Source organism: Bidens hawaiensis, unplaced genomic scaffold (assembly GCF_021521415.1).
Source record: "Bidens hawaiensis isolate Kalapana, Puna unplaced genomic scaffold, B.hawaiensis_p1.1 tig00011949_1, whole genome shotgun sequence".
Taxonomy (NCBI): Eukaryota; Viridiplantae; Streptophyta; class Magnoliopsida; order Asterales; family Asteraceae; genus Bidens; species Bidens hawaiensis.
The window spans coordinates 607251-629026 of NW_027491957.1; the positions used below are offsets into that span (position 1 = coordinate 607251).

At 35.0% G+C, this 21776-nt stretch overlaps 2 protein-coding genes and 1 pseudogene across 3 annotated transcripts; 1 reads left to right on the forward strand and 2 right to left on the reverse strand.

Annotated features, from left to right (window-relative positions):
- The first annotated feature begins 439 nt into the window (after positions 1-439).
- Positions 440-2326, forward strand: LOC143539575 (adenine phosphoribosyltransferase 1-like; annotated as a pseudogene). The gene is made up of 6 exons (XR_013136466.1): positions 440-632; positions 717-827; positions 1443-1536; positions 1748-1897; positions 1973-2031; positions 2156-2326. The product of XR_013136466.1 is annotated as an adenine phosphoribosyltransferase 1-like (transcript).
- A 2388-nt stretch (positions 2327-4714) lies between these two features.
- LOC143539576 (uncharacterized) lies at positions 4715-6326 on the reverse strand. The gene is made up of 2 exons (XM_077032856.1): positions 5570-6326; positions 4715-5025 (listed from the first exon to the last, which is right to left on the reverse strand). The coding sequence occupies exons 1-2, from the start codon at positions 6305-6307 to the stop codon at positions 4951-4953; spliced, it is 813 nt and encodes a 270-aa protein (XP_076888971.1). The 5' UTR covers positions 6308-6326; the 3' UTR covers positions 4715-4950.
- A 12571-nt stretch (positions 6327-18897) lies between these two features.
- On the reverse strand, positions 18898-19869 carry LOC143539577 (uncharacterized). Its single transcript, XM_077032857.1, has 3 exons — positions 19730-19869; positions 19180-19285; positions 18898-19086 (listed from the first exon to the last, which is right to left on the reverse strand). Exons 1-3 carry the CDS (start codon positions 19840-19842, stop codon positions 19072-19074), a joined length of 234 nt encoding a protein of 77 aa, XP_076888972.1. The 5' UTR covers positions 19843-19869; the 3' UTR covers positions 18898-19071.
- Between the last annotated feature and the right edge of the window lie 1907 nt (positions 19870-21776).

Consider the following 21776-nt stretch of genomic DNA (forward strand, 5'->3'; position numbering starts at 1 on the left):
TTTGAATTAGGGTTAGTGAAGAAGCAATTGACTCTGAATTTGAGGAAATGGGGAAATTTGAAGGTGTGGTGAACCAACTACTAGATCTAGGGTTTCTGAGATGATGGTGATAGGTGGTGGGTGTTGTTAATGGTGGGTTATGAATATTTGAGGAAGAAGATGGTTAAAAAGAGAAATTTTTTATTTATTTAAAGTCTAAAATTTTAAGTCAATACACAAATCACCCTAAGGGGGTAAAAAGACTAAATTGCCCTCACATAAGGTGCACATAACTGGATTTAACGAAAAAAATTAACCCTCGTTAGTGAAAAGGACGAACCGTGCAACGTTTTTTGAACATAAAGGATGATTTATGTCATTAAGTTTGCCAAAGGACGACCATTGAAAAACCGTACAAACATAAAGGACGAGTTTTGTCATTTTGTCTAAATAATAATACAGTGGCAATATCGTCAATCCACTAAAAACCCACTTGCTAAAAACAAAACCCTCCATCTCCGGCAGCCGCCACTACCACTTGTCTCCTATGGCGGCTCCTACTTCCGACGGCCACCGTGATGGCGTCGCCAAAGACGACCGCATCTCACGTATCACATCCGCCATTCGCGTCATTCCAGACTTCCCTAAACCAGGTACACAAAACACTTACAACTTCTTTATTATATGTTTCAAAGATATTATTAACTAATAAGAGTTTGAATTGTGTGTTTGTGTAGGGATATTGTTTCAGGATATAACGACTTTGTTGCTTGATCCAGTGGCGTTTAAGGACACCATCGATCTGTTCGTTGAGAGGTATAGAGATAAAGACATCTCCGTTGTTGCTGGTAATAATAATATATGTATCTTCATCTTGCTAGTTAGCGTTTATATGTTTTCATCTGTACATATTTGTTGTAAAAAGTTACAGAGAAGCTTTATTTTGTTTCAGATTTAACCTTACCTGCTTTTAGGGCTGTAATCGAGCCGAGCCAGGGTGTGCTCGAGCTCGAACTTAAATGAGCTGAAAAATCAAGCTCGAGCTAGGCTCGTTTAAACCTAGAGCCGAGCTCCTATATTTTTTTTGTTTGTTGTTTATTTAACTTTTATTTTTACAGATTTTGATATATAAATGACAAGACAAAGATATAATTTTAACGTTATATGTTTTATTTTTGTTCTTTTTTTTTATAATGTTTAAAGATTGAGTGGCATAATATATAATTTATGTATTATTTCTATTTTTTATTTTTTTGGTATGCGATAGCTATATATAGACATTCAGAATTTGAGTTTAATCTAAACGGGCCGAGCCGGCTCTTTTAAAATCGAGCTTTTTTCGGATGAGCCGCGAACTCTTTGAACAGCCCTATCTGCTTCAAATTTGAAATTGGCATTTACACTGTTTTCCTTCTCTATTTGTATGAATATGATATGAGCTGATTATAGTTATAATAATGCAGGTGTTGAAGCAAGAGGATTCATTTTCGGTCCTCCGATTGCGTTGGCCATTGGTGCAAAATTTTGTTCCTATGCGAAAACCAAACAAGTTACCTGGTACATTAACTTCAAGTCTTTATTTCTTTGTGTATTGTAGTGTCTTTGTGTGTGTAATTGTGCATAGTTGAATAATATGTGTCAAATCATGAAGCTCATACAGATACAGATTTTTTGATCTTCTGTAGTTTGCAGAGTTATGCACATGTAGAAATGAAGATACGGGTTTTTTTAATAAGGTGTTGACTGTTGATAATTTGTGTTATTACAGGAGCTGTTATATCAGAAGAGTACTCCTTGGAGTATGGAACAGATAAAATCGAGATGCATGTTGGAGCTGTACAAGAAGGTGAACGGGCTCTTGTAATAGATGATTTAATCGCAACCGGAGGAACCTTGTGTGCTGCAATCAATTTACTCGGTAATATTTGTTTTTATTTGTTATCATTATCCTTATTTTTATATAATCTACAAAGTCTCGTCCTTCTGATTTCAGAGCGGGTTGGAGTCAAAGTAGTCGAGTGTGCTTGCGTTATTGAGTTGCCTGAATTGAAGGTATAGCTTTTGATTAACTTAAAATAATATTATTAATATATGTTCTCATACTTGTGGTTGGATTTTTGGTTTGTATTTTGTGACTATGAAATGGTATTAGTTTGCATCATCTTACTGGTTTTAGGGTCGGGAGCGATTAGGAGACAAGCCGCTGTATGTGCTCGTGAGTTGAATTTGTTCTTATTGTTTTCTACAAGCTTTAATTGGTTCAAAAATGGGTTTGTTTTTTGCAACCAATACTCACATTTGTACTCTTTGTGATTTAACATTTGATCGATGAGCGTTCTTGGTGTTATTGGCTTTGTGAACCTTAAATAAAATGGTTTAGGCTTATGATTATATAAAGCCAGTATATGTTAATTTGTAATCTTTATGCATAGGTCAGTGGTAGTGCTTACAAGTTAGCAAGATATTTGAGTATAGACAAAGTTAAAAGAAAGATTAGATTATTGGACAAAGGTGCAACCATTCTAATCTCTTTTTCACATGGATGATGCATGCTCATTGAGTTGACTCAGTTAGCTCGTGGCTCTAACCGAGTTTTCGTGTTTGTGACTTGTTTTATTTGAGATTGTCTGTCTTTAAATTGTTATTCAAAGTTTAAATAAGAATCTATAAGATCATTAAAATAAAAAAAGAGTGTCAACTCACTGAGCCATAAACTGGCTAGTTGGATGCATGCCCAGCTTCTAGCGTAGATTGAGATAACAAGCCAAGCCTGCTCGAGCCAGTGTTGATGCTTGACCAGCTTGCTTGTTGAACATTAATGTACTACAAACACAACATTATAAGGTGACTTAAGTATGTTTGTAATACTATAAGAACAAGATACACCAATCTGAACTTTTTAGTGTCGATGCACGAACGAATCTCTAGAAAATCACCATTTAAACCCATAAATTTCTTATACAAATCATCTTTAGGTACCTGATTGTGTAGCACTTTTTGACACCACAACCTTTAATGTTCATCAAACCCAGGTTTCTGGAGTATAACCGTTCTAGGTATCGAAAGAAACGCCATGTTTCCGTTGAATCAGTTCATACAACAGACTCTCAGTTGACCCATTTTCCAAACCACCTCATTTTGCCGGCTCTAAATTACTTTATTTAAGATTTCAAGGATAGAGGATGACTGGAGAGACAGGAGTGTTTCACTGGTTCTTGATATTCTTTTTGGCTGAACATCCTCATCCACCTCAGCAAACGATTCCAGAATAGATTCAAGACCTTTGCTTCCGATCAATATTGGAAACAGTGATATTATTTCGCCTATGTTATGTTGTAGTGCGTCAAGTGACATCCACATGATAGTTTAGGACAATCGGACATTATTTTGAACCACTTAGGATTATAACCCTAATCTTAATGCATCAACACCTTTCACCATACAAGTTTAGACGTTTAGTCGTTATGAATTAGTCAATACGAATCTTCATTTATTTAATCACAAAGTTTGTTTATGTTTGTTAATTTAAGAATTTCAAGCTTATATCTCATTAAACATGTAGTCATTTGTGACATTATTTTAGGATAAGTATGCTTACAGTTATTATGTCGAAGTTTTTGTGATTTTGTATTTTTGTTTATGTTGCATGTTGGGCTCTTAATCTAATGAGTGGGCTATGTTTGGATGCGGGCTTGTCTTGAGATGTCTCCTTGAAGTCCATCTAGGCCTTTATCGATCTAGCCTCTAGTCCTCTACATTCCAAATACACGATTGATTAAAGTTGGAAAGAATTCGTTTCTTAGTTTAACAGTTACAAGTTACAAGTTGTTCAGTTCCTTAAGGAAACTTCTCTTGATCTCCTCGGCTATAAATTTCGATCACCCTCTGATGTTCGGTGGACCTGAGGAAACATTAGTAATAATCACATAACTTAACTGACACGCGAACTTTTAGTTAATCAAATGCATTTTAAGACATTGTTTAAGCAATTAAGCTGTTAAGCACCATGTTTGGTATACTACTATACTCTTGAACATGCTATTGTGACTTGTTTCTAACATGATTATCAACGGGCATGTGTCAATCTTGATATTATCGATATAATTAATTGATTATTATTTTTTTTTTCTTTTTCTCTTTACTTCGCTCCTTGGCATACATGATCACATATTTAATTTTGTAAAAATCATTGAAAAAAAGATTAAATAGTTAGAAGCAATAATTAATAGATAAGACTTATGATGAGTTTATTACAAGGTTAATAACACATGGGTTTATTGAAATATAACAAGAACATGTGAAACTCTATAAATTACACGACGCGCCATTGCTAGATTGACTTGCACTGAGCCACAATCTTACTTAAGAAACATTAGTTAGGGAAGAAGGCCTTAAACCATTTCTGCTTAACAATGACTTGTAACAATACTTAGTATATATACTTGTAATATCATGCAAATCAGGTCATTCACTCTTTAAATGTTCTCTCTTATATAGTTATTTTTGGTGATTGCATATATATACACCTATTCACACGCTAAGGATGGTCACAAATAGATTTGTTTTCCTCCGACAAGATTGACAACGTTTTGGTTGGTGCATTTAGGTTTTTTCATGTGGAAGTCGGTATCAAGACCATTTAGGATTTAGTGTTTGCTTATTCATGAATAGTTATAATTTTCTTATAATAAATACAAGTGTGAAGTGTCTTTTCTATCATGATAGAGACCTAAAACTGGATTGAAATTATGTTACTACTTTATAACCACAAATCAACGTACAATAGAAATTTTTTGACGTTGGAAAATACTATGCATATATATAAACATAAAAAAAATGTAACATTAAAAAAGAAAACTAAAAACACAAATCACAGGTATACATCCCAGCCTATTGTTTTATTCCCATAACTGTAACTATTGTTTATTAATTTGTTTGTTATTTAATTTTGGTGTGGGCAAGTGGATGATGCTAATCTGACGAATCCTCGCTGTGAACGGCGTTGCCGGATCTTGGTCGCCGTAGAAGCTCAATCAGCGTCTCCCCCTGTCCACCATACAAATCATTCTTTTTAATACGACAAAACCACCCACACTAAAATATAGCTTTGCTTTCATTAATTTAATCCAACATATTTACATGTTTCTAGAATATCATACTTACTTTATACAAAAGTATTATTATATATTACTTAAAACTTAAGGTTGAGTGGTATACAAAGGTGGCGTTTGGTACATAATGAGTAACGACTTTCATAAACAATTAAACATAATACTTTGAAACCACATAAACAATTAAACATAAATCCTTGTAAAGTTAAATAAAATAAAATAAAATTATGTATTTGTTTAAGTTTTTGTTTCCATACACTATGCATGATCTATAATGTGGTTTTCATTATTAAGTTTTAAACAATTCTTTTGGTAATTTTATATAGAAAACAATTAATACAAATTGCTATAAATATAAAAAAGTAGAGAGTTAAGTAAATTAGTAATTTTTTTTTTAAAAACGACAAATTTGTTTTTGTCGTCTGAAAGACTTGAATCCAAGATCTCCCAATCTAAGATATTTTAAGTAAATCAGTTACCTTTTGTTTAGCACGACTAGTACCAGACTCTGACAATGCCACAAGAGGCGGGATCGCTCCTTCACGAACCACCATACTCCGGTACGCCACACTCTCATCACACAACCGCAACAATATCACCACCGCAATCTCCTTCTGCCATTGCGTTCCCACCTCCACAATCTCCACCAACACCGGAATCCCACCTTCCTCCACCACCGCCACCTTTGCCTCCACCAACTCCACCAAAACACTCATCACAAACGCCGCCTTATCCACCATATTCATCCCAAAATCCGCCATCAACTCAACCAACACCTTCATAACCCCTGACTCCACAGCTCTAATCTTATTCTCATTAACCGAACACAACGAATACAACGCGGTACACGCATCCTTTTTGCCACGTGTACTTCCGGTTTCTAAAAGGTTCACAAGTAATGGAATCACTCTTAACCGTCCGATTGACAATTTGTTTTCGTCAGATTGAGATAATCTCAGAATCGCACACGCGGCGTTCTCTTTAGCCGTTGATGTTCCAATCATCAACGCGTTAACCAACGGTTTGATTACATTTAAACAACATAACTCCTCTTTGTTTTCATCGCATAGAGATAAGTTCAAAACCGCTGTGACTCCGTACTCTTGAAGCTGTAAATCCGACGACGAGATTAACGAAATCAACGGCTGGATTGCACCGGCTTTAGCGATCTTCAATCGGTTATCGGGATTGTTCTTTGCTAGTAACCGTATCTCCATTGCCGCTTGTAATTGATCGTGGATTTGAGTCCGGTGACTAGGTTTTTGATTAGGTCGTCGGTGGCGCGTGAGAGGAGTACGCGGCGGTTGTCCAACGACGTCGTGGTGAATTCGCCTGATCGGTCGCTGTTGCAATCGCTGAAGGCAGTGGAATCATCGGTTGTGGTGGTGAGTGTGAGATTACGTTCGAAGTATGAGTAGTTCGTTTGGAGGAGTTCAGTCTCCGTCACCATTACCGGAATATGCTGCCGGAAGTTGTAACTCCGATGGGATAATAATAATATTTAGGGGGCAGGACACCCTGTACGGATGCTAAATATGATTGGTGATATAGAGGAGCCGTACTCGTCTTATCACGTGCAAACCGTGTGACTCTTTGAAACGCGTGTATAGAAGCTTTCTTTTTTTAAACAACGAATTGTCCACATGTCCCGTATGAGATTACCTAAGGTAAAGGTCACCGTCAGCTAGCCTAAAATAGTTATACAAAGTTTTTAAGTGTTTTCAAGTTATTTTAAGTTTGGGGAAAACTCACATGCATTAATGCTCACTAGTGGTAAAACCCAAACATAATCAGATTCGAACCAGGGATCGCAAAAATCCCGACCTTCCTTTATTAAGCCACTTATACCCTCTCCTAAGTGTTGTTTGTGGGGATCGAATCTGGGTATTCATTGAAAAACATAGGCTTGCTACCACTACACCATATTGAAAAACACTATAGAAGCTTCGATAATTTGAGGACAATTTCAACTTCATTCTAATTTTGTTATCTTAGTTTTTAAAAAGGCGAAAAATATATACATTGTAATTTGCTTCAATCAAACAATAAGAAACTGATGACATAACAATACATTCCAAAAGTTGTGGAATAACGATGACGTTGAGTAAAGAAATTGTCAAGATGCGTCAAAAATAGACATCTCTTCATAGTTATCAAATACTTTGTAATTTACTAGATGCGATCAAGATCATCCACGATTGAATTCACAACGTTAGTTGTAACTTGTTGATGTCCTTGTCTGGAACTTTTGACCAAGAATGATGTAGTTGTAACATTTTACATTAATTGTCGTCATGTTTCTTTAGTTTAATTCAATACTTTTCGATCAAAACCTTAAATTGTAAAATTAATTATGTTTCTTATGGTATATTGTTTTGTCTTATTTGCTTTATGACTTTTATAAGTTGCTAATAATCTCTGTGATGGTAAAGATAAAACTAAACCAACTAAAAATTGAAATATGGATTTTACAATTTGAAATAATAAGCAGCAAATCAACTTTCAAAATGGAGGTTATCGTTTACATCCTTGTAAATATACAAGATAAAAGGGATTTTAGGTGGAAAAGAAATTTGCTATTCTAAAAAAAATGGTAAATCAAAACATGGTCAATCCTCTACAATCGTTTATTGCTTTCAAACAACAAGAAATTGATGACATAGCAATACATTTCAAAAGTTGGGGATTGATGATGACGTTAGAGTAAAGAAATTGTCTAAGATACGTCAAAAATAGATATTTCTTTACAGTTATCAAATACTTTGTAATTTACTAGATGTGGTCAAGATAATCCACGATTGAATTCACAATGTTAGCTGTAACTCGATGATGGCCTTGTCTGGAACTTTTAAAAGTAAAAAAAACGTTATAGTTTCTTTGCAAACACAAATAAACCAAACAAAACTCACCAGAGGTGGACCATGTCAACCCTAGGGGCATTCTTCGGGTTCGTTTTTTCGATTTCAGGTTTTTCGGGCGGGGTTCTTTGGGTTTCAAAGTTTTAAATCTTGACTCGAAACCCAACCCGAATCTCTCATGAGTTTTTCGGGTCCGGGTTTTTTCGGGTTGGGTTAATCAGGTGTCAACAATCTTAGAAAACAAAACAAAAAACAAAAAAAAATTTAAAAACTACAATCTCAAAATTAAAACAACATATTATTATTTGCTCGTAACCAAATAAACAAATAATAAACCAAGGGGTGTTCTTGATAAAAACAATCCAAAAGAAGAGTAAAACTAACTTGAACCATAAGCGCCTTCAATCGGGCGTGATTTGGTTGTTCGATTACGATTGCTATTAGTAATAAACGGAAAACATAAATTAACAATAAACAATCGATTAGGACCATATTATAATAATCGTAGTGGCAAAGACTAAGCCTATTATATCTAAAAGTATATTAAATTTCAAAACTAAAGTGTATTCAGATTGGGCCGAAACTTATAAATCAAACCCGAGAACCAATCCAGATTACTTCGGTTCGGGTTCGAGTTAATCATTTCTCGGGTTCAGGTTTTTCAGGTCGGGTTAATTCGGGTTCAAATACGTGTTTTCTTGGATTGGGTTTCAGGTAAAAGTGACCGCCCTAGTAAACCCTCTACAATCCCAATTGACCACAAACAAACACATTATAATTTGTCGTCATGGTTTGGGAAAAGCATTATTGTTTCCATTTTAGTGAGAGAGAGTTTGATTTCATGTATATAAAAGAAACCTTGACCCAAGAAGATAAAAATTAAAAAATTAAAAAATTAAACTAGAGTTAGTAACATCACTCTAGAATACATAGTTTAGGTTAAGGTCGTTGTTTAACACGGGCCTTTAACAAATTTCAATGTTTATTTATATGTTTTCTAAATAAAAATTAAATAAAAAAACACGGTTGAACCTCTAAAGATGCCCGACAAATCTATATGTTTGTGGGCAGACGGTTAATATTTTATATTTAAGTCAATATTATCCGGTCTTTGAAAGTGCATTGATAATATGGGAAATGTTAACGTATAAATGAAATTAACGTGCTAAACGTGAAAATCAAGTAGAGTAATTATATATACAAGTAGAATAATTATGTAATTAATCTATAATTCTCATGTTTAGCATGCTAATTTCATTTGTATTTGATCCAAACCCTTGATAATATTTTGTATTAATATTTTTTTTAATAAATAAGTAGTTTTCTGTGATTCGGTCAAATCTGATCTAAAAGGGTGTTTGGGATTTCTTCTTAAAAATGTTTTTTGCTTTTTGGAGAGGTAAAATGTTCAAAATGCCCCTCCAAAAGCACCTAAAAGTTAATTGGTACTTTTAGATGCTTTTGGAGGGGCATTTTGAACATTTTACCTCTCTAAAAAACAAAAAACATTTTTAAGAAGCAATCCCAAACATACACTAATTCATTGGAATTGGACTACAACCAAGAATTTATTTTATCTTTCATCATTGTGAATTGTGATGAAGAATTTGAAATAGAGTATATTAGTAGAGTATATGAATATACAGAAATAGATACAAGGCTTCTGACTTAGAAACAAAATAAGTAGACGGGCTCAAATAAAAGAAAATAAGGGTTTGGTCAGGAAGCCTCCGTTGTCTTCAATCTCCGTTAAGATCGGTGGCGGACCTAAGAATTAATTTCTTGGGAGCGACATCAGGACTTAACACTAATTTTAATGAAAATGATCAGGATTTTCACATACAAATAACAATAAAAAAAATTAAGGTGAGTGACCGTACCTGATTAAGGCCACGAGTTATCTTCTTGTCTTCCTTTAAACCGGGCTCAAACCAAGAATGCACCTCTACAACCCAACAATAGAAGCCTAAAAATTTTAGCATCCTTAATTCAACAATTCCACCCAAATTTGGCAAGTTGTACATCCAGTTTTTCCAAAAACTCAATTAGAGGTGGCAATGTGAGTGGATTGGGTTGGATTTGGGTGATGAGTCAGGATGAGTATAGGTCAGGATGGATATGAGGTCAGGATGGATATGGGACAAGATGGGTAAAGCTAACCCATCTTAACCAAAGTAAATGTTGACATAAAAAGGGTTTTAAAAACCCCTCAAAAAATATTCAAAAAAACTATTAAAAAACTAATAACTCAAAATATAAATAAAAACACAAAATGTAAAATAACTAAAATGTTTCCAACATCATTCTCGTTCATTAAAAAAAACGTTATGTACCGGTTTAGGTTCGAGTTTTTCGGGTTTTTTTTGTCGGTTCGTTTTTTCATTTCGGTCGGTTTCAGTATCTGCTCGGTTTTTTCGGTTTCATTGTTGTTTTGTTTTAGTCAGTTTTTCGGTTTCATATCGTTCCTTTTGTTTCGTTTCGATTCATTTTGTTTTATTTTGGTTGGGTACGTTTCAGTTTTTTTGTTTCGTTTTGGTAAGGTTTTTGATTGCATTTCGTTTTTTTTCGTTTTGGTCAGTTTTTCGGTGTCATATAGGTTTTTTTGTATCGTTTTGGTCGTTTTTCTATTTTGGTTCAGTTTCGTTTCAGTTTTTTTGTTTCGTTTTGGTCGGTTCAGTGTTTTTGATTCGTTTTGGTCAGGTTTTTAAATTGCATTTAGTTTTTTAATGTTTCCTTTTGGTCAGTTTTTCAGTTTCAATTCAGTTTTTTTGTTTCGTTTCGGTCGTTTTTCTATTTCGGTTAAGTTTTGTTTCGGTTTTTTTGTTTCGTTTTGGTCGGTTCAGTGTTTTTGTTTTGTTTTGGTCAGCTTTTCAGTTGCATTTCGCTTTTTTTTGTTTCATTTTGGTCGTCTATTTCGGATCAGTTTCGTTTTGGCTTTTTTGTTTCGTTTTGGTCAGCTTTTCGGTTTTATATCGATTTTTTTGTTTCAGTTTGGTCGTTCTTCTATTTCAATTCAATTTCGTTTTGATCGGGTCGGTGTTTTTGTTTTTTTTTCCAGCTTTTCAGTTGTATTTCGCTTTTTTTTGTTTCGTTTTGGTCAAATTTTTGGTTTCATATCGGTTTTTTGTTTCATTTTGGTCGTTTTTATATTTCGATTCAGTTTTGTTTCGGTTTGGTCGATTCGGTATTTTTGTTTAGTTTTGGTTAACTTTTCGATTGCATTTCGCTTTTTTTGTTTCGTTTTGGTCAGTTTTTCGGTTTCATTCCATTTTTTTGTTTTGTTTTGGTCGTTTTTCTATTTCGGTTCAGTTTCGCTTTTGTATTTTTGTTTCGTTTTAATCGGTTTGGGGTTTTTGTTTCGTTTTGATCGTTGTTTGGGTTTCGGATGAGTTTTGTTTCGCACGTGATAGTTTTGGTATTTTGAATTAGATAAATTTTGGATAACTTGGATATTTTATTTTGACCCATTTTAACATATAAATAAAACTCACTTGTATATTTTCAACACATCCTGACCCACTTGAAGAATTTTTATGATCTATCCTAACCCATTTTACTTTTAAAGTCTATCTACCTTGACCAAAAACAATCCATTTAAGTTGAGTTTGACACCGTTAAATAACATTATCATTATCTATGTGGAGTCTATGTATTTAGCTTCTTGTTAACTTTAATGTCACATAGACTCTGTCTATGTGGAGGTCATGTATATAACTTTTTTATTAGCGTGAATGCCACATAGACTCTTTTATTGACGTGGAACGTCACTTCATTAATTCAACTATTTAACTGCTATAAATACAAATGAATATTATCTTGTATATTTAAAAGAAAGAGTGCATGAAGATTTTGAAATGCTTGAAATGTCACGTTATCAAATTTAAACCTGTTTAAAGAGTAAAAAAGTCAATTTAAAACCCGTTTAAAGAGTTAAAAGTTACTTTTTAAAACACTTTTACGTCTATATATGTTTTAAACAAGTTTGATGTCAGAGAAACATACCAATATTGGGTTAACTAGACGTGCATAAATCGGGTATTGTTAAAAACCCGAACTGGTTCGGAACCGAGTTTTTTTACACCGGGTAGATAATGGGACCGGTTCCAGTCTGGAACCGGTTCAGTTCCGGACCCAAACCGATCACATGAAATGGCAACTTTTAGGAACCGGGTAGGGTAGGAACCGGAACCGGGTATTACGTAAAAACCGGTTCCGCCGGTTTTTTTTGAAATTCAAATAATATAGCCGTTAGGAACCGGTTCCAACGGCTATATAGCCTTTTTTGATCGTTGGAACCGGTTTTTTACTATATAAACCTTACCAACATACTATAAATAGTAATGTATTGTGTGTTATCAAGTTAAACCACTTTCAAAAGTATAAAACACACTCTAAATCACAATTAAGGTTAAACCGAGAAGAAATGACAACTAATGATGACGTTGTTATGGTGATCGAAACAACACGATGCCCCGATGTTTGGGTTCATTACTATTTGTGTGTCATAAACAACGCACAAGAGATGGCTCTGTGCAAGTATTGCTCGAAGTTTCTTAAAGCGGGGTCGAACTCGACATTACGAAAACATACGAACAAGTATTGTCGTGAGAAAAGAAGTTTGGATGCCAAGAAAGCGGAAGTGGGGAAGTCGTCCAGCTCTACAACTCAAGCATCTACCGCCGTTGACAACGCTTAATCGTTGAAGAACGCCGGATTAACACGACGGACGTTGTTTTTTAGTTTAAGTTGTTATGTTTAGTATCGTTTATGTTTTAATAATGTTTGTAATAGTTATTGTTTAAATAAATAAAATGTTCGTCGCTATTAAAAAAGTAACAAAAAATTAATCATGACTAATAAGAAATAAACCGGTACTAGTAATAAACAAAACAAAAGTAGTTATTAAACAAATCAAAACTAAATATTAGTTGAACTTGTTACAAATAATTTTACTAAAACAAATAAAAATTACAACTCTTCTTCGTCTTCACCCTCGTCTTCATTCTCGTGTTCACCTCGTCTTCATTATCGGAAGAAAACCCGTCCTCCGCCTCCTCATCATGAATAGGACGCTCTATTGGTATTTCGTCTTCAAAGTTCGCCTTGTGTTGTACACGATCCACCACATACAAATGGTCCTTTAGGCAAATGCAAACCTCTAGCGACCGGGAGTTAATTTTGTTCTTCGCATTAATAATACTCTCCCACTAAGAGAAAAAACCGATTCGGAAGCAACCGTTGAGGCTTGTACGGCAAGCAAATCACGAGCCATGGCGGATAGAATAGGAAATTCGTTTTGTTTTCCTTTCCACCAAGCCAACAAATTAATATTGCGAATTTCGTCGACCGTTGCGCCCTCAACATAGTTTGCTCCACTATATCGACCAAGTTCGCTAGTTGGTGTGTTTCCTCTTTGCCTCTTAGATGCCGATTCACGAACCACATTCAATAAGTTTATAAGTGGGTCCTTGCACGGCCTACTAGTTGTTGTTTTTTTCAAAAAAGACGATCTCGTGCTTGGACCATACATTTGAAAATAATGGTCATAAAGGTCTTGAAGGTTTTTGTTGAACTTTTCCTTCGCTTCCGTCGACAACTTCGGGTCGATCTCGTGCATACCCATGTTGTCGAATATTTCCTCGATCGTTGTCTCAACCCCATGAACATTCCAATAGGGGTTTAAAGCGGCGACACAAGTAAAGACCGACGGTATGTTTTCAAAATATTTTAAAAACTTTTCATTCATCGCCACAACAATATTCTTGAAGAGTTTGTTCTTCTCCTCAAACTTTTTAAAAGTACAAGACATGTAGTATAATTTTTGCAAAACCCAACAACTAGTAGGGTAATAGACTCCCGATAACATTGTTGTTGAGTTTTTGAACACGTCAAGATACTCCAACAAAAAACCGACATTGACCCAAACACTTTCCGGAAGCATATCGGCCTCGCGTACGTCAACAAGATTGTTATGAAAACTTTGTAGAGTTTGGCGTTGGGCGAAATCACACTTGAGCATATGACAAGTTGAGTTCCAACGGGTTGGAATGTCCCAATTCGGCCCCAAATACTTTCTTTCAACCGACTTGCAATAGTTCTTATATTCAAGATGTCTTCTTTTGTAAAGCCCCGTTACCGGTGCCTCACATTGGACGTTGGATTTACTCATAAACACAGTTCTAAATATTAGAGTTAATTAAAACTTTACGCGAAATATAAAACTTTCATAAAACATTACATAATTCATAACTTGTCTCAAAACATCCTTTGTCATTCAACATTAAAGCATTAAAATTAAAACATCATAAGTCTTCAGATGCCAGACTCTTATTCTTCTGCCATGTGTCCCCACTCAAGCCAGCTGTCTCATCCTACTCACCTGCGTGCATACTAAAAGTCAGCTACGCTGAGTGAGTTCTAGTTAATCATACATCAAACAATACATTCACTTACCTTCAATCATGCATCCGAAGATACATAATAATTACTCTACCAATTTACTTTTATTTCATACATACATACATACATACTTTATTACTTTTATACATTTTCTATCTCAGATATTATTAGGGTCTGATCCCTTCCTTTTCTATCTCAGATATTATTAGGGTCTGATCCCTCTTTCCTTTGTCTATCTCAGATATTATTAGGGTCTGATCCCTTTCTTGTCTATCTCAGATATTATTAGGGTCTGATCCCTTTTTACTTCTCTATCTCAGATATTATTACGGGTCTGATCCCGTCTTCTCTATCTCAGATATTATTAGGGTCTGATCCCTCTTTCTTCTTCTTCTTCGTTCATACTATCTTTACATACTCATACATATACTTTCTTTATTCATTATTACATACTCATATATCGTACATATATTTATATCATACACATTCACCTTTCATGTACATACCTCCCTTGTCAACACGTACAATATCCGAAGATCGTTCACGTATTAACAAGCTTTCATTCACAATGTACATACCTCCCTTGTCAACACGTGCAATATCCGGAGATCGTTCACGTATTGACAAGCTTTCATTCACAATCATAACATAATATCTATCACATAAATCATACATGGCATACACTTACCATTTAAGGTAAGTGCATTAACTATCACATCGAGTATGCACACAGCCCCGAAAACATAACAAGAAAATGGGGCTAGAAACTCACATGGATTCTGTTGCGTTCACCGTTAATCGTTATCCCCTTCTTTAACTGAGATCGACTAACTATATATAAGTTATACGTATCAAAACTCGTCCTATCGTATCAGATTACTTTAACTTAGTTTTAAGCGAACTTAGTATTAAGCGAACTTAGTGTTAAGCGAACTTAACATTAAACGAACTTAACATTAAGCGAACTTATTATCTAAGCGAATTTATCTTTTAAGCGAACTTATCATTTAAGTGAACTTATCTACAGTAGCGAACTTATACTGCGAAGTTGATCAGTAGGCGAACTTGCTTGCAGGCGAAGTTGTACAGTAGCAGTTTCGGGTTTGGTTTTGAACCCATAAACATCTCAGTTTTAACGTGAAATCCTTTGATACGATGTTAATAATTCCCGTGAACATTTCCATGGTCATTTTCGGATAAGACTCGGCCCGAAAACGCATAAAGTTTGGATCTTTAAGCTTAAAACGTTTAAAACTAGATCTAGGGTCTATTTTAAACGAGCCGTTCATAACCATGAGTTCGTTAAGTCTATTTTAATCTTCAAGTTTGCAACTTTACGATTTATCTAGACCCGATCTATCATCCTACCAATTTTCATATAAATTCGGTCATGAAAAGTAAACCTTTTTAACAAAAACGTACATTTGAAGTTTTTGTCTAATATCACTCGAGAGGCCCAAAACCATATCAAACGAACTCCGATTTGAGTGATTCAAGCGGCCACGGAACCGTCTCGTCCCGATCTACAAACCCATCAGCTCAACTTCGCCGGAAACGGCTGCTACAGTAGCTGGAATAGTGAAACAGTGGCCGGAAATCTTCATGTTGAGCTGCTACGGTTTTGCTAATAAAAGACGTACTTCTCGACCTATGATCGAAGATCTAATCGGTGGGAATCTTCATTTATATACCATAAACACTCGGTTAAAATTTGAGACCGATCCGACGGCTAGATCTCCGGGAATCTTTCTGTCTTGGTGGGTGGTTTTCTCAAAAACAGGAATTGGGTTAAGTGTGTGTTTTGATGGTGTAAGCTATGGTGCAGAGATGTATAAAAATGAAAAGGATTATGGTTTTAACGGGTATTTATACTCCCTTAAGCTCATGGACCTTAGGCCATCTTTCCTTTTTGGTCCATAATTAATTACATCTAATTAGCCTACATATCCTTCCATCTTTATTATTTTACTATTTTTCTATAAACTCAAGTAAACTTTTCCGTCTTAAATAAATAATATATTAATTATTTATTCTTGTAAATTTCGGGATGTTACATCTTTTACCACTTTTGAAGACATCTTGTAACATAAGTCTAAAAATTTTTAAATCGTCACAAATGTTTTCATTGTCGAGACATTTTTGAACAACCAAGTTGATGATATGTGCAACACATCGAACATGAAAAAAATCCCCGTAACAAGGTGGTGAATATTTAATGATAAATTTTTCTGCCGCCTTAGTATTGTTTGATGTGTTGTCAAACGAAATCAAAAATATTTTATTTCTCAAGTTGTAAGTCGTTATAACTTCATTAAGCAATTCAAACAATTTTTCGGCGGTATGTGGGAACGGGAAATTTTCAAAAGCGATGATGCGTTTCATCAATTGTCATGTCACCGGATCAACCCAATGAGCGGTGACACATATGTATCATTAGGGCAACCCGTGTGGTGCCGACCAAAATCGGTAGTTAAACTAACCATCGCTTGTAAAGAATGAATAAACTCGATTAACTCTTTTTTAGCACACTCCCACAACTTGATACAATGACGTCTTAAGGTAGTACGACTTACATGTGTGTATCGCGGTTGTAGAGTTTCTCGAATCAACGACGTCAAATCCGGGTCGTCAAAGTGGTTAAATGGCAAACCTCGCTGAATAACGAACTTTGCCATTCTATCTTGAACTTGATTAATGTGTAACGAAATAGTATACCATCCTTACCCAAGTCAACTTGATCGGTTCCGCCAATGCCTTTCAAGGCCTTGCAATATGGCTTCTCGATGTGCTTTCTCAAAGTCGAGTTGGAATCGTGCTTTAATTGTGTTCCCCATAGTTTGCAACGAGCCTTTTGATCACCATCGAGATTGACAACCAAATCCCAATTCTTCCATATGTCTTGGTTGCGGTTATGGGTGATCACCGCAACAACTTGTGGGTCATCTATAGCACGAACGGGTTCAATAAAAACATTCTTCTTAGCCTTCTTGTTAGTTTTTTTGATGGGTGCCATAATAATATTGAGTTGGATGGTCGGTTTGCTAAAGGAGAAGTATTTTAGTTTGTTTTTGAGTTTGGTGGTGAAACAAGTGGTGGAAAACAACTTATATATAGGTTTTGGGCATCAAGAACCGGTTCCAACGGCTATATTACCGTTGGAACCGGTTACAACGGCTCTTTTTTGTCTCAAAAACCGGTTCCAACGGTAATATAGCCGTTGGAACCGGTTACAACGGCTATAATTCTCTCAAAAACCGGTTCCAAAGGCTATATTACCGTTGGAACCGGTTCCAACGGCTAGTTTGACCTGCAGTTGACCTTTTTAAAAAAAACCATACGGAACCGGTTATTTCGGGTAGGAACCGGACCGGGTACAATTTGGAACCGGGTAGGAACCGATTGGAAAATACAATTGGTGGAACCGGGTATGAATTTCGGGTACAAAAATACCCAAACCGGGTATGAGGTCCATCGGGTAGAAACTGGAACCGGTTTTTTTGTGCACGTCTAGGGTTAACTATTCCTCCCCCCCCCCCCCCCCCCCCCCCCAAGGCCTCAAACTTATTCAACGTAGTAGTTTCAGCTTATAAATTCTATTTTTATGGTTAGCCTATTTCGTAGGCAATAGAGAGAACCGGAAAGAGATTTTTGGCCAGATTTAGCCTATATTAATCTGATGCCCGATTCTGTGTTAGTAAAGCATGTGACGGGTCAAAGGAATTCTGTTAATCAATATTTACATAATTTCTTTTGTACCAACATCTCTTTGGTTATACAAAATAAAGTTTTTTATTTATCAAGTTGGCAACTTCTGGGCTTGTTATTTGAAGCTCAATATTTAAAAAAAACACTTATTGCCTTCTCAATTTCAATATCAACAAAATCATATTATATCCAACAAAAACAACCAAACCCATAAAAAAAATTCCACTAACAACAAGGCTATTTAGCAGGGTCTGGTAATGGTAGGAAGTAGACAAATTGTTCCTCTATCTGAGTTTTCTTCCAAAGAGACCCCAAACTCCAAAACCATACATAAAGGTAACACAGAGTTCAAATCTAAATAGTTGAGAGAAAAATATATAAATAAATAGTATTAGTAATAATAGATAGACAAACAAAGATAGTGATAATAGTAAAAATAATATAACATTTACTAAAAAGTAAATAAATAAATTGAGTTAAGTTAAATAAATAAATACAAAACAGAAAACTTAGAGAAGTATGAGGATATGAAAAAATCATCAGAGTGACACGAGATAAAAATAAGGTAAGCATAAGCCCCTAAGGTACATTTCTAACCAATGCTATACCTTCTCCCTAAAAGTCCTTAAACTTGATCCTACTTCTCTAGTAAGTCCTACAACCAGATTATATTTCAAGTATAATTTCAACCAAAGAAACAATAATGAAAACATCATGGTCAGAACCGTCTAACCATGATGCACAGTGCCCGGTTTGATGCAAGATAATCAAATGTGGTGGTCACCTTTTTGATGTATTATAAATTACCAACCTGTTATTATTCCCAGATAATATACAACAATCCGTTATCAAATTACATCGTTCCAAAACAGGCAACTTCAAAACTGATGTTACAATAAACAAATTCCATTAAAACAACAGCAACAATCTCTTATTAAATACAAACAGTCGAATACTACTTACAAATGTACTTGATGCCTTGATGGCGAGCGTTGTGCTTATAAACGCCAAGACAACAATCATCCCATCTGCCACTGCACCGACAAAACAATAAGCTCATCAGATGCTAAAACTAAAATAAAGAAAACACCGAACGACTTACAAAAAATTGTGAAAATAAATTATACCTTAAGAGTCGGTTCGCCTTTGTTAGTATGCGAAGCCTGTTTTGCAGCCGCTTGCATCTGAGCACGTGCAGCTCTACCTGCAGCCGATTGTGCAAATTGTTCTTGCCTGCAAATTTAGTCATCAAACATAGAAATCAAATGTCATATTGATCCTTCAGTTAATCCATAACCGAATTAACAAACTATAATCGAATTAACCAACTTAACCTAACCGAACTGAACAATTGACCGATGTTCAGTTAAGCAATAACAGCTTAACCAAAAATTAAGGTTTTGTTTCGGTTTCAGTTAACCGTAACCGAATTAACCAACTTAACCGAACCGACTCACTCACAGATTCCTAACAAAGGTTTTAGTTTATATAAATTTTATAGGATCATCAATCAATTAAATAACCTACTGTAAAAATAGCCCTAGAACTAGAAACAGTAAAAAATAATAAAATTGCAAGCGATGATAACAAACAAGTTAGGTAAAATAACAAAGACTGATCGGAAGTTCCTAATAACAAACATATCAAATGAAAATGAGAAATAATAATAATAATAACCTTTTTTCTGCGGCTTCAGCGGCTTTCGCACGAGCTTCTTGAGAAGCTCTTTGTTCTTCTTCCAATCGCTCCTGTTTGGCTAACCCTCCGCCCAAGCAATCGAAGCAACCCATCTTCTTCTGATTCTTCTCTTCTCTTCTCTTTGTCGTCTCAATTTTGACCGGTCATACATACACAATATAATAAAACACCCAGATCAAACTATTTAAGTTGTTTTCTAGTAACCTTTATCTTTTGTATTGTTTCAGCTTCAGTCCTTGTAATTGTAGGTCAACATGTGAGGACCGAGAATAATAAGTGGCGGAACTAGAAAGTTTTTATGGGGTGTTGGAACTTGGAAGTTTTTGGAGGTCGGTTGTCTATTACTATATATAAATTATTATTTTTTCATTTCAATAGGATACTATACATACAAGTTTATCACTTGATACGTGTCAAGTTTACTGATCAACATATAAGAAAACGAAATAATGAATGAAATATTAATATATACAAGCTAGATTATGGAGCGGATATTCTGTTTCTCATTATTTTAGTTATACTAAACATATATTATTTGTTTTTGTGTTAGAGTTTTCTCTTAAAAATTTAGTTGAATCAACTGATGGAAACTAGAGTTGATTAAGTTGGGATTGGTTTGCAATTAGGTGGAAGCTTTTGGAGCATGTTATTTGTAACTTTGTCCTTGATTTGTGACATCTAACTAAACCACTACAATTTTTTTAAATGGCGCAAAATCCTCATTTATAAATAGTGTCTTTAAGTATTTAATATTTTGGATGTCTTTTATCATACCATGAAACATGATCACTTGATGATTTCTCAGTTACAAATGATGACCACAAACGATAATCCTGGGCAATGATGATCATATATGTTGGTTTGAAGATTCATTTCAAGCGAGTTCAATATCTGCTTAGTTTAGGGTTAAAAATGGTTTTGAGGGTTGTGATTGAGCAAAGCATCTAATAGCAATACGCAATAGGCAAAAGGGTGATAATTAAAAAGAAGTAAAGAACCCAAGAAAAATGTAAAATCACCAAAATGGTTGTATAGCAGCTATATAATGGCCAGATCTCATCCCAACAATAAAAACAATTCCAAGCCAGTTCTAAAAAGCGGCTATTCATAACCTGGTTCCAAACGGGTTTCTAGAAGAAAAATGTGGAACCGAACACAAGCCGATATGTGGGACTGGAACCAAATGTCTGTAGAATTGACTAAAAACCATTTTTACAATCACATCAGGTTCGGGTTTAAAACTAGTGTATGTTCCAGAACCGTTTTTAACACCATTAACAGTAGCATAGTATCCCAAGACATTGAGATACTATATCACGATAACATACTTATGGGTCAATATTGTGAACATGGTCCATATTTTTGGGTTTTCAGTGAACTTCATTAGCATATTCATTTTTGAACTTAAAATTTAAATAAATTATGATATAACTAGTTTTGTTTTTATTGATAAAATTTAGTTTCATCAATGTTACTTTAGTATAATTGGATTCACTCAAAATCAAATGAAATATAAAATAAATAAATATTATTACGAGTTCGGGGGCGTGAAATATACACTTGTATAACATTATTACGATTTCAAGCATCATTGAACCTTGAGGTTTTCCAAGGGGTACCACTATTGGTTTGAATAGGCATGGTTGGCAAAAAGTTGATTTAAAATGATCTTCAGTAGTAACTCCCCTGAAGGAAGCTGGTGTTATACGGTTGGATTTAGTAATGAAGTACACTACATTGAGTTGACAAGTGAGCTAATGAGCTGAGCTAGGGGTAGCTCGAGCATAACTCGTTTACAAACCAAAGCAAACCAAGCTCGGCTCGGTTCGTTTGCACCTGAGCCAGTCCGGTTTCGAGTGAGATTCGAGTTACAAGCTATTAGAATAGTCTTAATTACATATGATGTGTATATAATAATTAGATGAGATAAACTTATTCCCTAAATTTGTGTAATTGGCTGAAGCAACATGCTTAAAGTTCATACGGGACACATAACTCTTAAAACTTTACCCTTTAGAGAGCGTAG